At 42.1% G+C, this 17,918-nt stretch overlaps 1 protein-coding gene across 1 annotated transcript in view; it reads left to right on the top strand.

The window, feature by feature from the left end:
* The first annotated feature begins 995 nt into the window (after positions 1 to 995).
* MTHFD1L (methylenetetrahydrofolate dehydrogenase (NADP+ dependent) 1 like) overlaps positions 996 to 17,918 on the top strand; it is a 145,619-nt gene continuing 128,696 nt past the window's right edge. The window contains exons 1-7 of the mRNA XM_031060824.1: positions 996 to 1,130; positions 3,864 to 3,914; positions 3,992 to 4,045; positions 6,601 to 6,725; positions 7,815 to 7,915; positions 8,808 to 8,932; positions 16,009 to 16,120. Of these exons, the coding sequence (XP_030916684.1) occupies positions 996 to 1,130; positions 3,864 to 3,914; positions 3,992 to 4,045; positions 6,601 to 6,725; positions 7,815 to 7,915; positions 8,808 to 8,932; positions 16,009 to 16,120 (703 nt within the window). The remainder of the gene's footprint in view (positions 1,131 to 3,863; positions 3,915 to 3,991; positions 4,046 to 6,600; positions 6,726 to 7,814; positions 7,916 to 8,807; positions 8,933 to 16,008; positions 16,121 to 17,918) is intronic.

Raw genomic sequence — 17,918 nt, 5'->3', positions numbered from 1 at the left:
GGGATTTGGGCGATGCGCCCTCGCCGGGTGCGTCGGGTTGGTTTTTGAGGTGAGGTTTTTGGGGGACTCCGTAGTTAAATGCTCCCCTTCCCCCAGAACCGCTGGCGGGATTTGCTCCGGGTTTTGGTTTTGGTGGCATTTTGAGAGCGGGCAGAGCCGCCGTCATGTGGCGGTGGCTCAGGTGAGGCGGCGCGCAGATGTGTCCCTGGAAAAACGTGTCCCTGGTCCCTCCCCGTGCCGATTCAGCCCTGGACGGGATAGTTTGCAGCGGCATTGGATGGAACTGGTCACTGGCATCTGCAAGAGTAGGAACTGTCAAAAATCCACTCCAGACTGTTCTTCTCTGTTTGTCTTCCTTGCTGTGGGGACAGACAGACACGTTTCAGGGGGTCTCCTCTTTGCCCAGCTAGGTAAGTATCACCTGCACACGCAAAAGGTAACGGAGGCGAGCTGGCCGCCGCTTGCCCAGATTTTTTTTTCCAGAAAGCATTCCCAGTGCCTGGCTGTCACTAGTTTTTCCAAGAAGTAATGTGGGAAACAGAGCTGCCTTGTCTCCCTTCTGCCAGTGGTTTTTAAAGGCATCTGTGAAAGTGGCTGCTCTGCTGCTCATGGGGTTGGTGTAGCCCACGTTAAGCGTGGCAGCCCCAGCTGTAAGGGCCTCTGCATGTCTCACTGCCCTGGCCAAGGGTATGGGGATGAAGGACCTACCTCACACAAGAGCTGATCAGACAGCTCATGGTGGTGGTTCCCTTCCCGTGGTGGGGCTGGACAAGCCTTCTCATGAATTAGCACAGCCTAGCTATAAAATTTTGGGCATGTCAGAGCAATGCCCCACATACCTATTAAAAAAAAAATTGGCCTTTTGAGGTTTTCTGTACCTGCCTGCTGCGCATCAGCCCTCACAGTTCACATCCAACCATAATTTTGGAGATTGAAAATTTACAAGCCCAAGCATTTCTGTTACATTGTTGACTAATGTTGGTTTCTGCCCACTAATGTTAGGAGGATTTATTTTGTTAAATATTTGCTTGTCACTGTGTTGCAGCAAAGTTACTGACAATGCAAAGAATTCCTTGGCCTCTCTTAAGAGAGAAAACCGTCGGCTTGAGCCAACGCTTGCCATTATTCAGGTAAAGTATGTCTGTGCACTCACTGGCTGTGAGAGATCTCCTTTGGTACCATTGCTTGTCTGAAACTTCAGAAGCACACCCTGCAGAAAGTAATTTTAATCCTTTTTTTTATAAAGAATATTGTCTACTTTATTATAAAGCAAAGCAATAGGATGAGGTAGCTCCACCAGACGGTAAATTGCCCTTCTTTAGGCCTGAAACAGTCACAGCAAACTTCAGACTGGGAAGGCTTTGCAAAAGAAAGGAACAGTCTTATCACTTCTTCCTTTTGCCAACATAATCTTCCTTGTTTTAAGTATGGATCACTTTTTCTCACACCTTGTCTAAGTTGATTAATTTAATAGTTGAATTAAAGTAATGTTCTCAAATCTTTATTTAGCTTGAAGGTTTTTTTGCAATACTGAGGAAAGTCCTTATGTTCCTGAAAATGTGGGCTCCCTTCACTTTCCACCCCTGAAATAACAATGCCAGGATTAATGAAAGACTCTTTTGCTTCCTGTCAGCCAGGTCACCTTTGGGTAGCTACAGCTTATCAATGTCTTCCTGCTCTTCTAAGGAGAGGAAAACCACATTAAAAAGTCCCAGTCAGCTCAGAAGGGTCTGTGTGAAATAAGTGTAAAGTGTCAGCATCCTGTAGAAGTAGCAGCACTTTCTGATGTGAAGGAATCTTGCAGTAATTGAGAACCTTTGTTTCACTAACGCTGTGAAGAGATTTCCATTCCACTGATGGTGCCATTTTTGATAGGCAATCAAAATCAGAGATGAGGATTGCTATCCTTGCAAAGCTGAAAGATGTTCATTCTTAGATTTCTGAAGATTTGAAAGCCACAAAATTAGGGATGTTTATCATTCAGAGAGGACCCACTGCCATGCTGGCAAAAATGTAATTGTCCTGTTTCCTAGGATGGTGGTGTTGATTTTGAGTGGGCACACACAGAAACTCTGACCCAGTAGGTTTTTAAGTTTAAAACACAACTATAAGTATTTTTTAAGTACTAAGAGTGAATCTAAGTAATGCAGCAACAAAAGGTCTTCTAGTGAGGATATCTGAACAGTCTCTCTCATCTCTCACCCTCCCTGATAATTGCATTTTCACAGAGCCCTCTAAGGCTAAAGCTTAAGGATTGATAGGAAAGCAGTGACCTGTTTTTTCTCACTCCTGTTAGTCTCCATCCAGTTGCACCATGATCTGGACTAGGACTGGGATCTGCTCCAGCCCGAGGGGTCTAAAAACGCTTCCTTTCAACCACATTTATCTCCTGGGTGTGGTTGACCATGATCTGGACTAGGACTGGGATCTACTCCAGGCGGACTTCCTTTCAACCACATTTGTCTCCTGGGTGTGGTTTTCTGCATGGCCACATGCATGTTTTGTGCTGGCACAATGGAAGGGATGTCCCTCTTGTCCCTGTTTACCCCACTTGGTCTGCCTCATGAGGTGGCTGTAGGAACATGTGGCCTAGATCCCTCTGGGTAAAGTTCACCTAAGCTCTGTTCTCCAGCTTTCCCGTCACCCTGCCTCTGGTCTGGTTATGAAGACTGAAGCAGAGCCCATTTTAAATGTGTATTTGTTGGTGCAAAGAAAACTTGCTTTGGTCTGCAGATGTTCTTGTCATGCACTGCTCTGCCAGTAATGTGGGCAGAGCCTTAAGATTTGTGCTGCTCCCCATGTGCCACATCTGCCCAGAGGAGCAGAGGGAGGGCGGGCAAGTTACCTCCTTTACTTTTGAGTAACAGCAGCTGGCATGACAGGGCGCCACCTCTTCTGCAGGACTGGGAATGAGGAGTTGCAGGCTGAACCTGCAGTGAAATGATTTTAGGACTGTCCTTTTCCTCTTGAGTCAACTAAATCTGAATCAATGCCAGTGTTGCTTATTATCCATGTTGAAGCTATGCAACAGCAAAAAATGATTGGGGGGTGCATCTTAATTTTTTTGATGCTGAAAAGTAAAATAAAGCATCAGGATCATGCTTAACACTGGAGCTGTTGCCCTGCAAAGCTCAGCAAAGCACCACTGGCTCCCCTGCACCTCCTGTCCTGCCCTTGCACTCTGCCAGCCCATGTGCTGAGCTCTGGCCTCACCTGTGCTGCTCAGTGGGTTTTGATAGGAGCTGGTTTAGGGCAAGGACTGTCTGCACTCACACAAGGTAAGTGTTCACCTGCCAGTGCTGCAGCAGCAGGGACATTACAGGGGACAGGGCGGTACCACCAGTTGCTCCATCCCAGTTAAACTTCTTGAGCAGTCAGTGTGGGGACACAGTCCCACATTTACTGTCACAGGGGAGCAGCTTCTGGGCTGTCCCTAGACCTGTCTCTTCTTCCTTGGCACAGTGTGAGGTCTGCACAGTGTCCTCAGTGCAGCAACTTCTGTCCTGCTACTCAGCACCAGCTGCCACACTTGGGGAGTGGGATGCTGGTAGTGCAGTGCCAGGAATGCTGGCAGTGCAGGGAGGGAGCTGGGGGATAGAGGGCAAGCCCTCCTTCCCTAACAGGAGTTGTGCCTGTCCACGAAGCCTGTGCTTTTTAATGCTCTTTTTTTCACTGTCAGCAGTCTTGAACTATTTGTGATTAACAGGGATGGTCTTCTGCTTCTTTCTTAAAATTGTTTCTTATTAGTTTGAATACCTTTAGACACAGGCATTGTCACTATGTTTCTTGCATAGACGTGCATTAATGTATTCATTTTTAAAATGTATTATTTTAAAACTCAAGTTACTGTTTTGTTCCCCCAGGCACATAATGACCAGTTGATTCAAGAAGCAAACAAGAACTTTGCCAAAGAGGTAAGCTTTAGCTGATACATGTATTAATAATCATGAGCTACTTGCCTTTGGTAATTTTAAGTCTTTTCTTTTAACAGATTGGTCTACGTGTTATTCACATCTGTCTTCCTGAAGGCAGCACCGAAGATGAGGTAACTGGAGTATCTGAAAGAGCCTTTATTTTCCATTTTTGTCATAAACTTCTATTTATTGCTGACATTCATTATTATTTTGACTGACCTCTAGTAACTCAAGTTAGGTTTAGGATTGCCTTGGTTTAAATAGCAAATATTATCCCCTTACTGGCAAGCTTAAAAAAAGGGTATTAATGGGCATGTCTGCTGTTCCCTGGCAAGCTGGAGTAGAATCAAGAGTAGTGTTTTGGGTTTGTGCTTGGTGTTTAACCCCATACCAGCTCAGGTATCCTGTCTCCTGCAGTTGCTCTTGTGACTGTACCTGATTATTGCCCAGATTATTCAGGGAAATTAAAGATTACATTATTAAATGGGGAAGGGAGAGGGGAAGAAGACGGGGGTGTTGAATTTGTCTATTGATCTTTTAATGTTTCAATTATGTATTAAAAAACAAGCATCCCCCCCAAATAACTAAAGGCCTGAATGCTTTACCTTGTTGAAGGTGCAGCACTTAATATCAATTGTGTTTTAAATATAGAAAACCATGTGAAAGTTAAACCAGTGAAGGAATGTATAGTAGAAGATGACACTGTTATCAGCTGGCCTCCTTGTGCTTGGCAAGTTTGATAATCCTGCAGGCTTGTGAGTTCCGTGTACTCTTTTGTTTTTTGGTACACTTTGTTCTTCAAATGTTACTGCCTTGCAATGTAATCTCAAGAACTGCTTCCAGATACATTGAAAGGAATTTACTGTGAAGTTTTATAGGTTATGGATAGTCAGCTACCCATTTAAGAAGAGTGGGGTTTTGAAATGAAAAACAAATACACTCTGTTGTTGGTAAATGCATTTTATCTGTTGAGTAACATAGCAGGAACTAGGTAAAATACAGTGACTATGCAGCAGTAGTTGCAGTTAGTTTGAAGTCATATCTTAGAAGTGGCTTAGCTGTGTATTTAAAGAGAAAATTGGGGTATTTCTTTTATTTAAAGGAAGTTACTTCTTGTAAAATTCATCATGGTTTGCTTACTGTCTTGCTTACTCACTATGACAGTTTTTTTCATCTACTAAAATCCACATCTCAGTTGTTTTCCCTGGTGTGGGAAGGTGGGAGGGATTTCAATACCATGCACATCTGGGTTTTGCCATAACTTCCTATGTACAATAAAGGCAAGTTAATATTATATTAGTTTATCCTGCATGAGTTATAAGTAATTTAAATGCTGTGATGGTGGAAAGCTGAATTAAAGTAAGATGCAATTAAAATGGAAAACTGAATTACTTTCCCAGGAAGCAGAAGTACAGCTTCAAGTTTTAATTGCTCTGTAGGCCGACAACATTTTGTAGCATATCAAAGGGGTTTTTTTAAAAGAAAAATGCAAATGTTTTAATGTCCATATACATTCATCATTTCTAGTGTGATGTATACCAGTCCTGTTGCTGTCAAATACCATGGGACCTTTAGAGATGTGCCTGGTTTTGCCTCAGGAGTCAGGAAACTAAAGAGGCATTTCTGTACCAGTGACATGTTTGTGAAATCTGTGCTTAGCATGAAGGTAGTGTGTTCTCTTGGTTCAGAGCTGCAGCTAATCTAACTCCTGCCTAATTCTCTTAGCTTAATGTTGATTGCATGTAAAGTGTTTGGGTAATAGAATTCACAATTACAATGAATAGTTTACAAGAAAAGCATTTTAAAAAGGCATAGTATTAGTTGAGGGGAAAAAAATCTACTTATAATCCTTTACTGTTGGATATTAATCCAATTCTATTATAAAGCTTTGTGATGCTTGCACACTGGTTTTATATATAAGATGGGAAGACATGCTTGCATGACATTTCTCACCTAAAAAAACTTTGACATGTTTGGTTGCTTTGTATTCTTTCTGGTCACAGCAGAATAGCATGAATCAGCATTATATTTTAGAGAGGAAGGAATCAAGGGTAGGTAGGACAGTCTCAGATGTCAGATATGAGCAATTATAAACCACTTGAACTTGCATCTGGTTCAGTACTTGAACTTCATAAACTTCCCTGCGGTGCCTTTTCAACATGACAGCTCTTCACAAGGCAACTGCCAGCTCTTAGGATCAAGGTGTTCTGAGAGGGACAATTGGTAACCATATGTGCTGGTTTAATAATTTTTTTTTTCTTGTCTAACTGTTCTTTCAAGTGTTACAGCTTTTTGTCCCTCTATTGGGATGTGATCTGGCCCTGTTTTGCACTATGTATTAACTCAGGTGTTCTGTGTCTAAAAGCATCTTCCAAAGCCATTACAGTGACAGGCTTTTGCTGAGGTTTGGAGTGCTGGAACACAAACTGCTTTTGGCAGCATAATGTCACATAATACGTGTTTGCTTTGCAAGATGTTTAGAATAGAGTCAGGGTGGCTTAATTTGGTAAGCCACTGATAATAAACTGAGTGGAGCTTTTTCATTTAGAATTTACAGTAATAAGCAAGGGAAGCCAAGGTGGCTGTAAAATAATTGGAAAAAAAAATTACAGGTTTTACCTCATTCTAATCAGATTCTCCTTTTATCTGTTGTTCTGGTCTTTAATGTTTTTTATTAACTTCCTAGATTGTCAGTGAAATCTTGAGACTCAATGAGGATCCTAACGTGCAGGGCCTTGCTCTTGACCTCCCAGAAAGCTTATATAGCAGCAAGGTATTAAATTCTGTGAAACCAGAGAAGGATGTGGATGGGTAAGTGGAGCACTGAGAAATATTATTAGCAGGCACAAGCCTGATGGCTCTGTAAAATCAGTTTTCTCTTCTTCTTTTCATTAATGGATTCCTCAGTCAATGTGTCTAGCTGTGCTATTGAGCAATGATGAAAGATGCCTCTGAATCAATGAGAAGTCTTTTACTGATGTAGTTTTGGTCATTATCTTTTTATTTTTTACATCATGTGTATTCAGGGCATAGTCCTTTCAAAGAAATGAAAAATGAAATCTTGATTTACTGGCGATACTTAAGGTATTTCAGCACTTCAGTAATACAAGTGGTAGGCACAAAGTACTGAATTTTAACAGGAAGAATTGATGGAAAAATTGCAGAGAGGTTTTGACTTCCTTACAGCACTCTCTTGTGGTGAGAGAGTAAGCTATAATAGTTTGGATCCATTAGCACATATTTCCAATCAGTGTTGAGTTGTACTGCTCTCAGAAGAGACCACTGGTGTAATTTAGGTTTGTGAGTTATCATTTTGCTGCTCTTGTAGCCTTCCTGCTCTTAGCTGCAGGCTATTACCATTTTTTTATCCCACTCTCTTCTTTTTTTTCATGTCAGGAAAAATACCTAAAAATCCTTCAAAAACCTTTCCATTATGTGGAGTACAGGAGATTGTCAGAGAATAAAAAATTTGTAGCATCTTTCTGTATGAGAGAGAATGGCGTGCAGTGTGGGAACACCTGGGTTGCCCCCTCTTAAGCCAGCTTGGTTCTGGCAGCACTGGTGTGGTCTCACTGCAGCCGCTGAAGTGCTTGTGCCCAATGTGCTGTGGGTAGCCCATGGTGACAAGTAAAGAGCTGCATGTGTATCCTGGGATTGTGTTACTCATTCTAACTCAGATCCCTTCCCTGGCCTCTCTTGAGGCTCAGTGTTTGTCTAACTGAGGTGTGGGATGGTACAAATTAGCTGCAGTACATGACTATCAAAGGATTTGCTTTTGTGAGAGATGTTTGCTCTTGGGATTTAGCTCTTAGCCATGTTACAAGCATTGCTGGGGATTTATGCTACACAAGCTCTTTTTTTTTTTTTTTTTTGTTAAATTGCCATATTTTTCCACTGCAGATTATCCAGTGTAAACCTAGGACGTTTGGTACATGGTGATGTCTGTGACTGTCTAGTTCCTCCTACAGTGTGTGCTGTGATGGAGCTTCTTGAAGATATAGGTGAGCCCTTCTATCACAATCATTACATTAATTTTGGCCTGTTTTACTCAATTTTAATCCCAGCCGGGAGCCAAATATAATCTGACCTTGTTGTGTTTTCTATTTTGTGTTTCTTTCCCACCTGACATGTATTTGTCTCCTGCTAGTGAGGAGGAGTCCTGCTCAGCAACATCAGAATGCTGTATTTGTAGAAATAGGTCTCAGGCCTACAGATTTTGGGTATTAGGCAGGGGTTAGCTACCATCAAGAGGTTTAATTTCACTGAAGACACACAAGACATGAGTCTTCCAAACAGAAAATACAGGCATCACTTGGGGATTTCACTTGATTGTCTTGATTAGTGTGAGGAGTTGGAGAAGCCCAGGTTTGCCTGTAAATTGCTGCTGAGCAAATCCTTTGATTTGGATTGTGCTGTGTCAGTGCTGACATTGAAATGGCAGATTTAAGCAAGCAGGTTTAGTGTGTGTGAAGACACTGTTGGTTTAAGGCAGCGTGTCAGAAGTTGTCTCTCTTACAGTGATTCATAACTGTTGAAACGAGGATTTCTGTAGCAGAACGTAAACAGGAGATTAAATGGATTTAGTAACAAACATGAATGAAAGGATTTGTGCAAAAAAAGCCAGAAGAACAGTATTTGCTTACTAGAATTTAGAGAGTCACCAGGAAACTCCTTAAGACCTGTGGTTGCTGTCACTGCACGGGCTCCAGAAGTGCCAGCTGTACTGCACAGCTGTTGTGCTTGTGCAGGCACAGGGCACTGTCCTGTTCTGAGCCCCTTTGCAGCCCCTTCTGCAGTGCTGCAGCCCTGGGTGACCTGGGGCAGCTCCATGCAGCTGCTGGTGCTGGTGCCCTGTGCTGGGGCTGGCCGAGTGACGTGCCTTGTGTCACACAGGTGGGAAGAAGGTGCTGCTGGTGGGAGCGCACGGGGCAGAGGGAGCTGCCCTGCAGAGCGTGCTGCAGCGCCGCGCAGCCGCCGTGCTCAGCTGCCACTGGGAAGCCCCACAGCTGCAGAGTGAGGTGAGTGCTCTTCTGTCTGCCTGGCCTCATCCTGCATCCCCACTACCTGCTCATCCCTGTCAGCTGTCCACCTGACAATCCTGCCCTTCGCTGCCGTTCCCAAGAGGAAGGCTCCTCGTTGTAGTCACAGGTGGCACTGTGATTGCTGGTAGCCAATGTGGTTAGGGTCTTTTCTCCCTGCTTGCTCAGAAATGCCACAAACACTGGCCTCTACCAGAATATTACATGTAACAGCAGCTGCTCTAACTTCATTATTTTACACCAAGGGAATCCAACAAACAAATGTTTTAGCTCTCCCTTTTGCTTTGTCTCTGTGCAAGAGAAGTGCCCTCTTTTTTTCTTGTCCTGTGATACTGTCATCTGCATGAAATTACTTCCACTGGATTTGTGTCCTAAAGGTTTGCAAGTGTTGCTGCTCTTGCGACAAAGAAATCTCAATTTTTATCTTTGAAGAGAACCGTAAAAGATTTCAAAGAAATTCAGGGGCCTTAAACTGAAGGATTTGCACGATCTCCCTGGCTGCTTTTTGCAGAGCTTTTAGACACAACTTAGAAGTTGGTACGACTTCCTGTGGAACTTAACAGCTTGTTCGTTAGTCCCAGATTTCACAGAATACTCCAGCTGGGGTTGCACTGTCGTGGGGGCATGTGCAGCAGGGTGCAGGCTCGGTGCTGGGGACAGCTCTTGTGTTGGACAGCCCGAGCCACAGGGTGGCAGCCGAGGCAAACCGATGGTGTCCGACCTCCGGGCCCTGGAGGCGCAGACAGGAGGAGGAAACAAATCCGAGCAGCTGGGATAGAAAGTTCTCTGGCACACCCGTGTTTTCACAGCTGTGGATGTTTTTGTCAGGCTTGTCTCAGCTCTGGGCTTTTAAGTGACTGACAGCACTTAGGAAACATATGGCGCTCTGGGAGATGGAGTGCTGTGAACTTGATCCTTGCCATGTCTCATTCCTCAGCTATTTCTCATTGCTTGGGGTTGTGCTAGAGGACTGCTCTGGGCTGGATGGGGTGGGTGACAGGGTGGCCAGAGGTGTTTCCTCTGTTCACAGCAAAAAATCTGGATTGGGCCCAGAGCTGCTTGTGCAGTGCTGTCAATAGCTGGAGAGAATTCTGTTTCCTTCCATCCAGATGCTTTCCCATAATCATGCTTTGCTTTTTGGCATTCCCCATAGCTTACCTCTTGGAGCAGGCCACTGATGGGAAACAGAATGGGAAGCCTAAGTTTGAGGCTTTGTGCAGTTAAGTCTTCCCAGGTTCATTTTAACTTTTGGCAGTAAGAGTTTGTACTTGCCCTGTGGGACTAATCAGCAGAGCCCAGGGAAACCTACCTTCCTCTTCCTCACTTGTGAGCCTGGAGCAGCATGTCACCAGTAATCCCAGAGCTATGCTGAACCTGTCTGGATGTCACTTTGATAGTTGACTCTAGTTCCTTGATAAAATCTAATGCATGCAGGGAAAACTATCCTGTTTCATATTCCCAGAAGCTGGAGAGTCAGAAACTGAGCACAAGTTTCTAACCAAACAATGAAGTACTGTGGCAACCTGTATTTGAATGACAGTGTTGTTAGGTAACATGATTATAGAATTTATATTCTTCTGTTTGTTTAAAATGCTGATTATGAAAAACCACTTTAATGTTCACCAGGTTTCGTCTCTTGATTTTTTTTGTTATTGAATTTGAAGTAAGAAAATGTGTTAGTTGATGTTTAAGTTTTTCAAAGACTTGAAAGAATCAATTCATGTTTTTTTTTCCTACACAATACACTAACTTTTCCTTTCACTGAACAGGACACCTCTACTGTGGCAGTTTGTGTGCTGTTGTTTGGAGGTATAACCTGTGATAGCATAATAACTTCACTTAGGAAGTGAGGGATAAACTTATGAAGAGTATGATTTTTTCACTGAGATGCATTTGTTTTGCAATATATAACAGGAAAGGAGAATTTTGTCTTAAGGGTAGGGGGATGTTATTTGTTGTAATCCATTGGCCAGGCCTATTTGCATTGAAGCACTAACCCTAACCTTAACCATGTGATGTCTTTATTAAGTGGTTACTGCAGTACCTTAGACTAGCTCTTCTGATTTGTTCTTCTTTTTAAAAAGGAAAGCATAACAAGTGTTTTCTTTAGAAATTCTTTTAATTTAAATGAGTTACACAACACTAAGTTTGTAGGTTTTTTGGATGAGGTTTTGTATTGCTATGGACTTATTATTGCTTTTTTCACTCGTGCACTTTTGCAAAAATATTTTGAAAATTATCAAGAGGAACTATGTTTTAATCTACCTTAGGAAAAGTTTGAAAATATAGGGGTGGCTCTCCTAACAAACAGCACAATGCCATCTACCATCTGACTTAATGCGCTCCTTTAAAGCAAGCCTGTTATGTCTTATGGCAGGAAAAAGGAATAAAATAAATAATGGTACATTTTCATCTCATTGCTTTGATCTGAAATAATGGACACAGTCTCAATGTTCTTTTCCCTCCCCACTTCATGTTTTGTTAAGTTGAGCAGATCATTAATATTTCTTTTTGTTCCATTTTGGGTTTGCTTGCCTTCAGTTCTCACAGCACAGCTGAGCCATGTCCTTCAGAACTGTAGAGCTTCCTGGGTTTTCTAATAGTTCACAAATGCAAGAAAGCATTTTAGAAGGTTCTGGCACATCTGTTTGCATTGATAGGTTCAATGTAAAAGAAGTTACAAAGTGAGAGATAAAGACAGAAGCATCTTAGACAAAATACTTCAGATGTTATCATTCTGTTAAGCTTTGTGTAGATAGCTCTTCAAAGCACATTCACTGCATTGTGCCTGAAGTATGACCTAGTGACATACTTTTAGGGACATGTCCCCTGTAATTTTAAAATGGGACTCCCCAAAAGTCAGTTCAGTATTACATGTGAGGAATAGGAGCTGATGTTTTTGATCCATTTTTATGTCAGAATTATGCTTTCTAGTTTGAAAGGAGGTTGCCAAGTAGATTTCATATTGAAAAAAATGGATTATTTTCTTGCCAAAACATGGGTAATACTTAGTACCTGTAAGAAAACAGAATTTTGTTTCAGTCATCTAAATTCAGTCAGTCATTTTTTCAGCACATCATCTTTAATGTTGTCTGTGTGCGAACCGCATCATGCCTGTTTCAGGAGAGCTGCTATAATACAATTTTATTGTAAAAGAAGTGAGCATTGGTCTGTCTGGATAAAATTAGGAATAGAAAAGTTGTTTGGAAAAGTGAGGTTAAGAAGTATGAGAGTGGTTCAGCTGGAGTGCTGAATGGGAGTTTCCTTTTCAGGTTGAAAAAGAGCTTCTTTTGGCCACAGTGTGCATTTCCTTAGAGCCAACACTTAAGCTTCAAACTCTTAGACATTTCTTAGCTATTTACTATCTTGTTAAGACCAAGACTCTTGTTATAGGCAGAAAAACACATTTTGTATTATAAGCATGAGTGAAGAGGAGACCAGGCACCTTTTGGCAGTAAGAGGAGAGGAGAGGAGAGGAGAGGAGAGGGAAGCTGCATGAGTGTTTCTAATGATGATGATATAGACAAAGTATTTCCACTTCAACATCTTATGCACATCATCTCTGTTCCTTCCAATTTGGAAGTGTATCCCCTGTCTGTAAGCTAGAGGAGCAGTTGCTAAAGCGTGGATCATAGTGGCAGGCTTGAGCCCACAGCAGAGGTGTGGGCTTGATTTTCACATGCACTGTGTAGAGCAAGTGCATTCAGGGTGATGTGGCAGGGAAAGCTGGAAGAAACTGTAATTAGTACATGCCTTTGTGGAAAAAGTACCTGCAACTAGTCACTGACTGAAAAAAATTTCAAGATTTCAGACAGTAGTTAGAATTGCTGTGGTTAAAGTGGAACCTGATCAGTAAACTGATGTGCAAAGAGACTTCTTTCATAAAGAGAGTTGTGAAAAAAGTTTAATCAGATTCCTATTCCTCAGTGCATCTCTTCAATTTTATATGGCCTAGCTTCATACCCAGGACTCTGAGGTTTTACATTTCAATTTTTAATTTTAATTTTTATTTTGTTTGATCATGCATTTAAAAATGGCTTTTGTAGCAGTCCATTTTAACTATGGGAAAATGAAAATTTTATGCAGTCTTCACAGCAAAATGGAGTTTCAGTGATCTGTAATATACAGCTACTTTGTGCCATTATCATTTAATACTTGGCTGGAAAGTCTGTATTGTTGTTTTAACATTTGGTGTTCTGTCTTGGGAATGGGTGGTGCTTCTTAATCTGCTTCAACTTAAATCTTGGTGGAGCGGATCATATTTTGTTATGAGGTAAGGTTGCAGATTATTTATTGGCACAGCTCTTCCCAACTGAAAAAATATTTACTGGTGAGAAGGCAGGATACTACTGGACTCTTGGCTTACTTTGTCTCCAGCAGTTGCCTAGTGCATTAGGGAGGGTTTGGCCTGCTGCTTGTCATTCCTTCCTCTGGCCAGCCTGATGGGCTGGAGCCTGGCTGTCCAGGAAGCGTGAGGCAGGCAGCCACATGTTCTCCCTCATGGGTATCTCCTTGACCTTCTGGCTATGGCTGCCTATAACATCTGGTTCCTGTCAGATGTGTCCTCTGTGTCCTCTGTCCAGGGACTGTGGTGCATTTGCCAAGGGAGGCTAATTGTGATTATTTCATAGGACTTTTCCATCTCTCATGTCCGTGATCGGTTTCTGATGTAGGAGTTGACCCTGAACACGCATGCCAAGGCTTGCTTCTTGCTTTAGTGACTAAACAGGCAGTCAAAAGGGTAGATGATGGCAAGAGAGAAAAATCTAAAAGCAAAGGAGGCATGGGCACAGCTTCTTGCAAGTGAAACTAAAATTCCCTGATGGAGATCACAAAAATCTCTTCCAAGGATACCCAAAATTCTGTACACAAGTATTTTGCTTTCAGTGGACTTTCTCTCCCAGTTTCTGGATATGCTTTTAAAAAATACTCACAGGGGGAAAAAAATCTCTAAAATGTTTGTGATATATATTTTTTATTGACTCTGCAAGAACTTTTTCAATAGTTGGACATAAAATATTGTTTTCTTTGTGAAATAAGGGAAAGAAAATCACACTGGGGAAGACTCTGAGAAATCAGTGTGTCTTGAACCTGTGTTACAACTCTTTGCTGCCGTGTGATACAACTTTTTTCATGGAGGAGGTGGGGCAGGGCAATGAGATGAAAGGTCCAGCTGGTTTTCTGCTAAAATTTATGGGTATGTGTGATGTTAGCTATCCGAACCACTGTTAATGTTGGCTACAAAAATAATTGTGTTCAGCTGTTAAGAACATTTTTCAACATTAGGGTCAGTAGTCATAGAGATGAATATTTGGTTCCATCAGTTGTTTTCTGACATTATAGTTACATTGAATCAATTCTGTCATAAGCATGTTGGCTGAACATTCATCAGAATTATTACTTGTTGCATACAGCTCTCAACTTGTTCATCAACTCACGATGCTAAGCACTGTGCAAAGCTCTTAGTTCTTGTCCCAGAGGCTTTGCATGGAAAGGCATCTTGACTTACAGTATATGATTTATAACTGCTAGAATATGAATTATTTTTTCCTTGCAAAAAAAAAGATTGTGATCATGTAACTGAGAAAAATCACTGGTTTTCTGTGTTGATGTTGATTGTTACAGCAGAGATTGCCTTTTGCAGGGCAAAATGTGCCTTCAGGATGGTATTCTTGGTACATGAGGCATTGCAGCATCTTTTTATCCAGATTTCCTTGCAGATTTCCCAGTATCATTTGACCTGACACTGGGCAAGCATTATGACTTATGTGCCCCTCTAGGAGTGGCCTGTAAGCTGATATTTGCACCAGACTCAGGAGTGTGACCAATTTGAACAAGGCTGAACGGCTGTGCACAGGCAATCACAGGAGTGTTGCTGGACGTGTGACTGAAGCCTGAATCAGCTCATTGCAGTAGTCATTTGTCAAGCAAGTAAATCTTCTCCCAAACTTCTGGCTTTGTTTCCACATGGGGATCTCTAAGGAGGGTTAGGCCATCCTTGGGTCCTCTGAGGGGAAGATGGAGTTTTTTTAGTTTTCTGCCTTTTCCGCAGCAGTTACATTCTTCTCCCCTCCTGGATGCTCAGCTGTGCCAAAAACCTGCTATCCTGACAAGATTTGTAGCTGTTCTTTCTTGGCAAGAGTGTTGGGCAGGGCTGTGTCAGAGCACTTTTGGCCAAAAAAGAAGCTGGAACTCTTGTCAGTCACAAATCAATTCGTAGAGTGTCTCACTGAGTTTGTGACACTTGGAATTAATTTGCATTTATCCAAAATATTACCAAAGCTGCTGTATTTCTGAAATAATTTTTGCAGTCAGGCTTGAGGCAATGCTATGTCTGTGTTTTGCTTTTTTAGTGTATCTTAATATGTCTGCCTCTGGTGCTGTTCATTATCTCATGGTGATTCTAATAACTGGTAAAGGACCCTGTTTCAGAGGAAGTGGGGAAAGAAAGGCATTTGGGTCTTTGATTATGAGAATTTTTGTGGTAACCATTTTTGCTTCAACATCTGCCAGGCTGAGCTAAATCAGGGGCAGTGATTAGCAGACATGAGCTGAAAAGGAAAAAAATGCTTTAATTGGTATTCAAAGGCACTGATCTTCGCAGAAGGGGTCATCCTGCATTCCTGTCAGTTGGCCTGGTTTTCTACTGTCAGACAATATGACTGTACTCTTTATAAGTGCCTATTTACTGTCTTTCAACCCTTCTTTTTCTTAAGTTACTCCAAGTTATTTTGGACTTTAGGACAATGGTAGAACTTCTTATTTGGAAGGATATAATCCCCATTAAATATTGATACTTATTTTGACCTCACTCGCCTGATCTCACATTTTGTTTACCTAACTTAATTTTAAATGCTATTAAGCTTTGTCACAGGTAAGAATCAAACTATCAGTTTGGATAGTTTGGATCAGTTTTTGTTCTTGTTGTCTGTAAAAGCTTTGCTCAAAAGGCTATTACTGTATAAGTGTGAATATTTTTAAGATGCATATCCAAGTGTGTGTTTCTAAGATGAAGTGCTTGTTTTGTTTCTGGGGGTGCTTTGGGCCGTGCCCAGCTCCGTCACGCAGACGCGGTGGTGTTCGGCAGCACGAAACCCCACGATGTTCCTGTGAGCTGCATAAAGCCTGGGGCCACTGTCATCAATTGTGCTCATCATCCTCTGCCAGGTAAGAGGTGATAAACGGTAACAGTTCTTGCCAGTGGTGTGCAGTGAGCCTTTGAGATGTGTGTGGCATCTTGGTGACAACGCAGCGTGGTTAAAAGCTGCATCTCTGGGAGGGCCTTTACAGGAGTGTGTACAGGGCAGGTGTACACCTTTCTCTGGTGTATAAATAGGGAAAAGATGTTAGATGGAAGAAGAAAGGTTGGAACAGATTCTTCATACCAGGATGCTTAGATAAGTGATGACCCAATGGATCCAGAGAGTTCAGAGGGAAGACTTCAGGGTCCTCAGGTGAGCTATTATATAGTGATGTTTTGTATGGTGTCTTACCCTGTGACTTCTGTGGACTCACTTGGAATATGAGAAAAGGAGAAGAAGGGACGAAACATCAACTGCAAAGTGCTGTGAAACTGTCTGCAAGGAGTGTGCAGGAGGGAGTACAGAAATCATCTGTAGTTAAGAAGAGGCAGAATGTCTCCTGCAGTAATTTTTCCAACAAAAAAGGGTTTGGATTCATCTCCTTCCTTTCCCCCTAACTTTTTGTGGAGGGTGTATGTGTTCAATAATTTCTCAGTTGAAAAAATGTTACAGAATTTTCTTGGGAATAAAATTATGAAATCTTCCCAGAAGTTACTCTGCTGCTAGAATAATGTGTAGTAATAATAATAAACATGTAATTTTACATCTCCTGTAAAATTTATTAAAATTCTGTGAAGACCTCTAGATATTTTCTAGATTTTTGGTGTGTATGTGAATTTGACTGCTCAGCATCCCAATGAGATTATGCTGCAAATGAATAGGAAAATGAGGAAGTACTTGGGTAGCATGACTGATTAATCTGGGTTTTTTTAAAATCTTATCAGAAGTGCACTAGATTGACATCTATTGGCCAAAACTGTGGAAATGGGCATGAAGCTGAGAAAACCTAATTGCATGGGTTTTAAACTAGGGATATTCCCTCAGGGCAAATGAAGCAGATACTCCATGCAAAGCTAATGCAAGATCAGGCTCATAAAAGAGCAGCTGCTGTTCCCATGCAAAGCATGGCCTTAGCAATAGATTTCTTTGCCTGTCTTTCATGATATACTCTTGACTTGAACAGACACTGCAGGTGTGGAGATCTGGGTTATTATTCACTTGATTGTCTGAAGGCATTTGGACATTCACTGTCTGCTTCTCAAAGCAGATCTCTGATCCTGCTGAGGATCTCAAGGGTTGGTACCAAGCCTCTTCCCTTCCTGATGCTGCACAAGTTGTCCAAAAAGAATACATGTTTTCTTTTTCCTGGACTAGTGACTTGGAGACTCCTTGCATCTCTAATGCCCATTTATTTCCCCTAGGGATTTTTGGATATAATTGTTCAGTATCTGTAGGGCAGGGCTTGGCACACAGGTCTCTTGAGCATGTACCCAGCCTACTAGTATGACACAGCCTTACATGAAGGAGGAATGGGGGAGAAAGGGAAAGGAATAGAGAAGAGAGGGAGCGGTGGTACAGCAGTCATACCTATAAATAAATAAAAAGGAATCTCCCCTCCTCATTTTAATCCTGAAGGTAGAAACCTCTCGTGTGACAGACCTGGAGTGGTTCTGACAGGGTGGGATAAGCCAGTCCATGCAGCCTGAGTGGGCACCAGGAGTGACTGGACTCTCCCAGCACTGTGTGCTGCCTGGTGCAAGCCCCACTTTCAGACACCTAATTCTCTGCATTGAGAAGTGAGTCTGAGCCTTTACAGGCCTGAAAGTTATGCAGTATAACCGCATGCTATGTCTTAAGACTTAAATATCTTCATGCCTTAGTTA

This window comes from Geospiza fortis, unplaced genomic scaffold, assembly GCF_000277835.1.
Source record: "Geospiza fortis unplaced genomic scaffold, GeoFor_1.0 scaffold217, whole genome shotgun sequence".
Lineage (NCBI taxonomy): Eukaryota > Metazoa > Chordata > Aves > Passeriformes > Thraupidae > Geospiza > Geospiza fortis.
Note: the sequence above shows the minus strand (reverse complement) of the source record. Positions and strands in the feature narration are given on the sequence as shown.